Source organism: Myotis yumanensis, unplaced genomic scaffold (genome assembly GCF_028538775.1).
Source record: "Myotis yumanensis isolate MYYU_CA2020_CCGP unplaced genomic scaffold, mMyoYum1.0.hap1 SCAF_5, whole genome shotgun sequence".
Lineage (NCBI taxonomy): Eukaryota > Metazoa > Chordata > Mammalia > Chiroptera > Vespertilionidae > Myotis > Myotis yumanensis.
In genome coordinates this window covers 75,129,852-75,139,646 of record NW_027223756.1, presented here as the reverse complement: position 1 = coordinate 75,139,646, position 9,795 = coordinate 75,129,852, and the positions used below count along the sequence as shown (strand labels likewise).

The window sequence follows — 9,795 nt, the reverse complement described above, 5'->3', positions numbered from 1 at the left end:
TTTCCCCGAGCTCCGAGCTGGGAGCCACATTATCGTGGAGGCTGCAGCGGCGACGGCGGAGCGATGAGGCAGAAGCGGAAAGGTGCGGCCGGGGGCGAGGGTGTGGAGGCGGCGGGGAAGGGCGGACGCCTTCGCGGTCAGAGGCTGCGCCCGGTCTCCCCCGCGGGAACCCGCTCCGGACCCCGAGCCCTCCCGCCGGGGGTCGGTCTCTCTCGGCGCCCGCCCCTCCCTTTTCGCTTTACCTATTGTGCTCGTTTAACCCGACCTCCCCTCCCTCTCTCCCTCTTCGGCAGCCAGTTGGTGGCTTTTGCATAAAAGGCAGGAAAAACTTTATTTCAAGGTGTGTTCTCTAAGTAGTTACCGTGGTCGGTCGATTTAACTCGTGCTCGGATTCTTTAATTGTTGAGGGCTTTAAGGACACGTTGCACGTGTTGTTTCTTTTTCTTTTTTCCTTCTTTTTCTCTTTTAGATTTCTTTTTCCAGCCGTAAGTTAAAAACAACCCCGAATTCTTCTTGGAACCCGTGGGACAGTTATGCCCATGTGTATTATTGCCTCCCGAGTTAGCATGGAGCAATTCCATCTTTAGTTCCTCCACTGGATGGGATCAGATTTCCAGTATTTTCTCACAGGTTTTATGATAATAGTAACTACCTTTTATTGAGCTTTTGCTAATCCTTTGGAAGTTGATAACCACTCCCATTTCACAAACGAAGCAGCGATTCAAAGAGTTAAATGACTTTCCAGCCCTAAATTATAATTAGGAAATGGAATTGGTGGGTCAGACTGTCTCTATGAACCCAAAAAACATTTTTAAAAAAAATCAGTTTTTAGTTACTATGCTTCTTGACATCAGCTGGTTTTTTGAAGCAACAAGTGTCCAAGTTACCTTCAGTTGTCTGGCATCCAGCCCTACATGCCCCAAATTAGTCATTTTCTTTAAGTTGTCCCTTAATCTGTCAGACGGGCAGCTTTACACTTTTAACTTCATCACCAAACCCTATCAGCTCTTAGAAATGCCTCTTGAAATAGTTTATCATCATTCTGGCCACCATCCTCTTAACTCAACCTTAATCAATAGCTAATATTGAATAGTACTTTGGCTTTTGTAGACATTATTTCAGTTAATCCTTACCGTGGTCTTGTGAGATGTGTATGTACTAGTATTATCCCAATTTTGCAGGTAAAGAAATGGAGCTTAGAAGTTATCGATGATCACTATCACACAGCCAGTAGGGGTTGAGAGCTGCGGAGGGAGGCTATCCAAGTTTTTTACTGTAAATCTTGAGGGTGTTGTGTGTGTGTGTGTGTGTGTGTGTGTATGTGTATGTATATTTGAAAGTATTACTTATGTCCCCTTTTTTCCCACTCTAGCCCACCTCTGCTCCACCCCATATTACCCAGATTTTATGTATTTTCACCGTCTGAATCACTTTTTGTAACCTCATTTTCTTCTGTAAACTTACTTTCTTTAAACACTACTTTCATATTTTTACACCCAAACTTGAGATTATATAATTCTCCATTATCTATTGCACTCCATTTAAATGTCTTTGCCTAGTAGCTAATGCGCCCTATAACCTAGTAGGGTACATCTTACTCCATCAGAAAGCCTGTACATCAGGGGTCCTCAAACTTTTTAAACAGGGGGCCAGTTCACTGTCCCTCAGACCGTTGGAGGGCCGGACTATAGTTTAAAAAAAAAACGATGAATAAATTCCTATGCACACTGCACATATCTTATTTTGAAGTAAAGAAACAAAACGGGAACAAATACAATATTTGTATTTGCATGTGGCCCGCGGGCCGTAGTTTGAGGACCCCTGCTGTACATTCTGGTTAGACAATGCTCCTTCGTACAAGGATAGGTAATTCCTCCTCCTAACATTGTTCCTTCTGGATTGCCATCTGTTTTGCTTGTCCAAATCCTGCTCTTTCATTAAAGACCCCTGTGCCTTTTCCTCCATGAAGCCTGTTCTTACTAATTTACTTCTCCAGCTAATTCTTGATACACTCAAGGGCTATACAGGTGGGTTTCCAATTTTTATCTATTTTTATCACCTGAATCCTCCTTTTTCCTCCAAATTCTTATGCAGAAATTAGTATTAAACAGGTGAAACTGAGCTGCTTTGGTTGAAATGGAGAAAGAGGCCCTCCCTTTCCATCCTCTCCCCCTTCCTTTACCTCCACCACCAGCCCTCCCTCTGTTACACGGCCAGTGAGGTGTCTTTCTAGGACTCTGAGTGCTGAGTTACATGGTTTGGAACGCATTTAGCCTTTGATTTTAGATGGACTTTTTCAACCCTTGCAGATTGTTTTGTTCGTGTTAGCCTTGCCTCATTAAATTAGAGGCAGCTTGGTACAGTGGAAAAAACATGGAAGTTGTTGAGAAAAGACCCGGATTTGAGTTAACTCTGTCACTTACAATCGCATCTTGCCTTAGTTTTTCACATCTGTAAAGTGAGCTAACGATACTTACCTTACAGTATTGTGAGGTTTCAGAGGAGATAAAGTAAATGAGAGGGTTCTATAACTGCCAGGCTTTCTCTCTATGCTTCTTCCTGGTGACTTTATTATCATGGAACACCAGCTTTCTGTGTGAACAGGAAGCATGGTTGCTAACAGCTCCCAAGCTGAAATCTCATAGTTTTTATCATTGGAGAGATTGTGTGTTTTTGCCTTGAGGGGAAGAGCTCACATTGGCCTGAGGTGGGTAGGTGCTGGTCAACTATAATTGCAGGGATGGCGTCATGTGAGAACATGTCAGCTTCCGCTGTTGCCTTTTAGATGAGAATGGAAGCCTCAGTTGCCATGAGAGGGTGATAATGGTGGACAGACTATATCTTAGAGATTCAGTAAGATCCTTAGTATAAACCCACAACTTTTTTGTTACAAAGTAAATTCTACTTTCTGCAAGATACCTAGGTTTGAGTTTCAACTTCACCCCTTGATAGCATTGTCATGGGACAGGCAAATATTTCTGTTCTATCTCACTGTGTTCTGAGAATCAGATGAAATAAGGCACATAAATAGAATTATAAATCTGGACATAAAGGGAAGCTATTTTAATTATTTTGGTCTTTTCCTGTGCAGATAGGTTCTTTCTCCTTGTGTTTGTCGCTTTCATTCTCGTGGTGTATGAGCTTGTAAAGCAAGCTCTTCCCATATATAGGTGAAGCCAGGTTTGTTTTAAAATAAAGAAACCAAAGATATGATCATCTTGTAAACAGAGGTTTTGTGTCTTACGAACTTGAGCTATTTATTTGGCATGGTTGGAATAATTTTGGAAGGAAAAGGGATAATACATAAAAACACCTTTACTGAATAATATGATTTTTTTACATTCTTAAATATTATCTTTTCAGGAGACCTCAGCCCTGCTGAGCTAATGATGCTGACCATAGGAGATGTTATCAAACAACTAATTGAAGCCCACGAACAGGGGAAAGACATCGATCTAAATAAGTAAGTGGATCTATAAAAAAGGTTTCGTAAGAGATCTATTACTCTCAGGTAATAGATCTCTTATGAAATTACTAAATTCTACTTGTTTCCTATCTCCAGCTTTATCTTTTACTTGAGAATTTAGCTTTTCTGCCCTGCCCAGCTACTCATGGCAAAATTGTCCCATAACTGATAATACTAACTTCTAACATTTATTGGGCGCTTACTATGTCCCAGTCAGTGCTAGTAGTGCATTGTATATATTAGCTCAGTTGATCCTTTCAGAAACTGTATGAGGAAGGTACTTATATCATCGTCATTTGATAGATGGGTAATTTGATACAGAAAGGTTAAGTAATTTGTCTAAAAATAAATTACTGTGATTGGCAGAGCTGGGATGTGGAAATATGTGCTCTGTCTTACCATATACATGACCTTTCTTAAGACCCTCTTCTCTGTTAGTTGAGATACTATAATGTTTTACCACTTCCTTGGAACATTGTGCGTATCTAATAAACATTTGCTAAAGGAATAACTATCCTTTTTTGACTATGAAGACATTTATTTATTTATTTATTTATTTATTTATTTATTTAACCTATCTATGATCCTCACCTGAGGATATGGTTATTGATTTTAGAGAGAGGAAGGAGCAGAGAGAGAGAAAGAAATATGGAAAGGTTGCCTCTCGCATGAGCCCCAACCAGGGACTGAACCCACAACCTAGGTCTGTACCCTGACTGGGACTCAAAACCTCAGTCTTTCAGTGTTTGGGACATTGCTCCAACCAACTGAGCCACACCGGCCAGGGCAAGACATTACATTTTAATCTTTTTTCTACCATGTCTTTGGCAGGTGTTTTTTTTCTGTCCTTGTTGGCTATACGACCAATTATACAACTCTCTTCTTTCTAGTGAGCATTTCTACTTCTATAAATTTTTATCATTCTCTTTTATTTAGACCTCTAAAGCTAAAGCTAGCGTCTCCTTAAAATCAGTTCCTACTCAGATGTCGTCTTTGATTAGTTGTGTTAACCTTCACCCACGCGTGAAACTAGTGTTACCTTTGAATCATTTTCCTTGGGTCCAATTAGGGTCTCATCTGTCATCCTGTCGTTTCCCTGTGCAGGAACTTCAGCATGTCCCCAGTTACTTATGGAGTTAAAGGCAGATTCCTCGGCCCATTATTAGTATGTAAGGCCACTCGGTCTGGCTTCAATCCACTTTTCCAGCTTTTTAAATTTCTGCACCTTTACATTGATAACCTTTTGCTTTCTGTCAAGTTGGTCTACCCATGTTTCTTAAAATAGGTGTATATTTGTTTTTGTGTCTTCACATAAGCCATCCTATTTGCTCTCGGTGTCATCTCTGTGTTTTCACTGCATGTCTGAAGTCTGTTCTTTTTTCTGGGCCCATTTTCTATGAACATCTCCCCAGCACACATTGAGTTACTCTCTTGAATGCTGGAAGTACTTGTGTGTGTGTGTGTGTGTTTTATCACACACATTTACTTTTGTTGATGCCTATCTGCAAACATAGAGCATGAAATGACTATGCCTTATACCTCCTGACGTACCAAGTACTTCTGTAGTCTTTGGACATTCCACGCACTCAGTTAACATTTGTAGAAAATGATGCAAACACCTCAATATTTTTTAGGTGGGTTTAAAATTAGAAGTTAACGTGACTGTTAGGGTTTGGCTAACGGAAAAGGAAAAGTTGGTAAAATTATAGAGAAGAGTAAGGGATTATTAGTTGGGATAAAGTTACTCCTGGGGGTGAGAGTAGGGTTATAATCGGGAAGGGGCAAACGGGTGTTCTGAAGGTCTTATATTCTATTTCTTGAAGTGTGGTTACGCAAGTGGTTGCCTTATAATTGTAAAAGTATATATGTTTTGTGTTCTGTTTTTATGCATACAGTCCTTTGTATACCTTTGTGTCGCTTTCTTTTGCTTTTTGTTTGTTTGGTCTAAGACAGTGGTTTGCAGCCACGTGTGACTCCCCTCGCTCCTCCCAATAGACACCTGGCAACATCTGGAGACATTTTTGGTTGTTACAACAGGAAGAGGAGTGCTAGTGAGTAGAGGCTAACGATGCTGCTACACACCCCACGACAGAATTAATCTGATTCCAAATGCCGCAGTGCCGAGGCTGAGAAAAGACAGAACCCTTTGAAGCTGGAGCACCATTTTGAATGAGACCTACATGGTGTCACTGTCCCGGGCCCCTGATATTTACAGCTGTTAAAGCCACTGTTGTCATCTGATGAAAGGGTAGAGGAGGAGTTGATGATATTATTTACAGGTCATTTCTTTTGGTAGCTTTTCTTTGAAATGCTGTGATCTCGATAATGCTAGATGTTTTACTTTCAGGGTGAAAACCAAGACAGCTGCCAAATATGGCCTTTCAGCACAGCCTCGCCTGGTGGATATCATTGCCGCAGTCCCACCTCAGTATCGAAAGGTTTTGGTCCCCAAGTTAAAGGCAAAACCCATCAGAACTGCGAGTGGGGTGAGTACCTCAATTCATGTAATACTGATTGTGTATCTGTCCTGCCAGAAATTCCTGCCTCCATGTAATGCCCAGGTAGTGAGGTAGAGATGGGGAATTTAGACTGATATAATCTGTATATTATGATATATGCGGAGTGGAACATGAGTACAGAATGCTAGGGGGGCCTAGAAAGGGAAAGAATTCATTGTGCTTAAAAGAGTAAATGATGTTTTGGTGTCTTTAAAAGTATAGATTGAGGCTTGGCGATTTTCACAGTATGATAGATATTGTTGGCCGCCATATTAAGCTTATGGCTCTCAAAATAATTGATATTTATAAAAGGTAGTTTTAAAAGGTAATTAATGGTGCAGTCATTCTACACATGGTGACTGTGAAGAGCTTGACACAGTAGGAAATGCAGTGCGAGTCCAGAAGACAGAGACATCCTTGCAGTAAAAGGGACTAGGAAAGCCGAGTAGAAAGTGTGGAGCTTAACCCTAGCTGCTTGGGCTCAATGGATAGAGCGTCGGCCTGCGCACTAAAGGGTCCCAGGTTTGATTTCGGTCAAGGGCACATGCCAGGGTTGCGGGTTCGATCCCCAGTACGGGGCATGCAGGAGACAGCCAATCAATGATTCCCTCTCATCATTGATGTTTCTATCTCTCTCTCCTACTCCCTCTCCCTTCCTCTCTGATATCTGTAAAAATATATTTAAAAAAAGAATGTGTGGCGCTTGCTTGACATAAACGATGCTCATATAAGCAGAAGAGAGCAGGCTCGATCAGTAACGGGAGTAAGGGCACAGGGAACTGAGGCGCAGAGATAGAGATGATAGAAGTGTGTGCAGGGAACAGTGAGTACACAGACTGCCTGGAATTGATCGTTGGTTTGGGAAAGTCTCAGGACATTGGATTGCAAAGTTAGTTTGGGATCAGCTTGTAAAAGTTCTTAAATGTCCCACAAAGAAACTGGACAATAGGAAACTGCTTAACGTTTTTGAGAAAGGGAGTGATATGAACAAAATAAATTTTCAGAAAATTACTTTGGATACAAGATGTAGGGTAGTTTGGAGAAAAACAAACAAACAAAAACCAAAATAAACTTGTTAAGATACTCTTGGCTTTACCTAGGTGTGAAGTGTTAAGAGCCTGAATTAGGGTAGGAGCTCTAGGATAAAAAGGATGGGTGGGAGAGATAGGATTTGGACCCTCTTAAAATATGGTACCCAAATTGAATTCTCTGTTCCTAATCTGTTCCTAATGTAATCTAGGAAGTTCAGTCTGGCCCTGCCTGGTTTGGCTCAGTGGATAGAGCATTGGCCTGAGGACTGAAGGGTCACGGGTTCGATTCCAGTGGCGGGCACGTACTCAATTACAGGCAGACTCAATTCTCGGCCCCAGCTGCCGGAGGCAACCAGTTGAGGTTTCTCTCTCTGTCTCTCCCAGTCCCTTCCACTCTTTCTAAAATCAATGGAAAAATATCCTCCAGTGAGGATTAACAAAAAAAGAAGTTCAGTCTGTTATTTGAATGAGGTATTATATTTCTAGTAATTGAAACTTGTATTGACTTCTTTGGTGGCTGTATATCTTGATTTATATTACATATATGGCTAATTAAACCCCAAAACTTCTACGTGAAATGTACCACCAATCCTGGTCTCTTCTTCCTTGTACTTAAGTGGTTTTGTTTTGTTTGTTTGTATCTAGGTAAAGGCTCTTTAAGAAAAACCGGTATTTCAAATCTCTTATTTCCTCCTCTTTCCCCCAAGGGCAACCACTTTTAACTCTTAGAGGATTTCTTAGCATTTACTTCCTTATCCCCAAATAATATGCTTTATAGATAAGTCTTGAATTTTTGGTTTTGCCATGGTTTATGAGCTTGACACTGTGGAAGACAAAGATTGAGCAACCTTTCAACCTGATATACTTGGCTTTATGACACCATTCTATCTGCTCCTCTGGTCATTTCTTTTCTTACTTTGAGGGCTACTCTTGTTCTGCTTGCATCTAAAAATTGATGTTTTCTGTGGTCCTGGGCCCACTGTATTTATGCTGTACTTGCTTTCTTTGGTGATCTCATTCATTCACATTTTAAGTATAGCCATATACTACTTACTCCCTGCTCCAGCCTCTCCCCAAGCTTCAGGCTCATTTCAGATGGCCTGTTAGACATCTCTCCTTTGACTCCATGTTGACCCTCAAGTGTATCATAACCCAAACGAACCTCAGATGTGCTCATCCATCTTTCTTGTCCATCTTAGTTTCCAGTGCCCCGCTTCACTCCGTTTCATCTACATCCTTTCCCTTCTCCCCAGGAATGAAATGCATTGTTCATTCCTATCACCGCTGGTAGGAATGTTTTATTTCTTGTTTAGATTATTTTAGTCATTTCTTAACCTGTCTACTTTGTCTTGCCTGCGCCAGATGTATTCTGCAATGTCACCAGAGTAATCTAAAAAATATCAGAAGTACACAGCTGATTTCTATGTGCTCTGCATCCTGATCTCCATGCTTTTATTTCTGCTGTTACTCTGGTGGTTCTTTGTTGTTTGTTTTTCGTGTGTGTGTGTATTTTTTAGAGAGCCGTCTTCAGGTTACAGAAAAATTGAACAGAAAGTACAGAGTTTTCATATACTTCCTTTCCCTTCTCCCCAGGTTGCCCTATTATGAATACCTGGCATTGGTTTGGAGCATTTGTTACAATTCATTTTTTTTTTTCACTGTAACAAAATTCAAATGTTTAATTTTTTCAAACTTAACTATATTAATAAAAATAAATTATATTTAGACCGTCTTCAACATTTGTGCATCATCTTTATAGAACTATGCTTTCAAAACACATTTTGTAAAATACATCAATTTCACAATTAAAACATGTTTTATAAATGGGGGAACATTAAAGAACATTAAGTTAATTGAAAATATACCTCATAATGCTGAGAGTTATGCTGTTCTTTATCAAATTAACTGTATTTGTATTCAAAATAACATGGCTTTTAACTAAAGACAATTATTTCTTGTCCCTTTCAGTGATTTCCTGAATCCAAAACAAAATTTGTGTATTTATTTCTTTGAAAACATCATTCGTTGACCGTCCTTTCACTGCCATGGAATGATTTGCCTTCTCAATCCAGTGGATTTTATTAGGAGCTTGCATTTTCTGTGCGACTTTCTCCAACAAGTTCTTTTCACACTATTATTAACTGAAGCTTACAGTTTTTACATTAGGGTCCCTCAAAGTGTTGTACATGGGTTTTACCAAATGTGTAATGTCATGTATTCACTATTAGCTGGATCATATAGGATAGTTTCACTGCCTTAAAACTCCCCTGTTTATCCTTTCCTCTGCTCCAAACCTCTGGCAACCACTGATCTGTTTACTGTCTCCATACCTTTGCCCTTTCCAGAATGTCATGTAGTTGGAATCAGTCTGTAGCCTTTTCAGATTGGCTTCTTTCATTTAGCAAGATGCATATGAGGTTGTCTTTTCAGTGGCTTGATAGTTCATTTGTTTTCGTGCTAAATAAACTGTGGATGTACCACAGTTTATCCATTCACCTATTGAAGGGCATCTCAGTTGCTTCCAGTTTTTGGCAATTGTGAACAAAGCTGTAAACATCTGTGTGAAGGTTTTTGTGTACTCCTAAGTTTTCAATTCATTTATGATTACTGGATCACGTGGTAAGACTATGTTTAGCTTCGTAAGAAACTGTCAAACTGTCTTCCAAAGTGGCTGTACCCTTTTGCATTTTTCATCAACAGTGAACGAGACTTCCTGTTGATCCACATGCCTGCCTGCAGTCAGTGTTTGGGATTTGGGCCTTTCTAATATGTGTGTGCAGTGGTGCCTCATTGTTGTTTC

The 9,795-nt window shown here is 40.3% G+C and overlaps 1 protein-coding gene across 1 annotated transcript in view; it reads left to right on the top strand.

Annotated features, from left to right (window-relative positions):
- ELP3 (elongator acetyltransferase complex subunit 3) overlaps nt 1-9,795 on the top strand; it is a 92,448-nt gene continuing 82,653 nt past the window's right edge. The window contains exons 1-3 of the mRNA XM_070415539.1: nt 1-82; nt 3,364-3,463; nt 5,814-5,952. Coding sequence (XP_070271640.1) covers nt 64-82; nt 3,364-3,463; nt 5,814-5,952 — 258 coding nt within the window. The 5' untranslated portion in view covers nt 1-63. The remainder of the gene's footprint in view (nt 83-3,363; nt 3,464-5,813; nt 5,953-9,795) is intronic.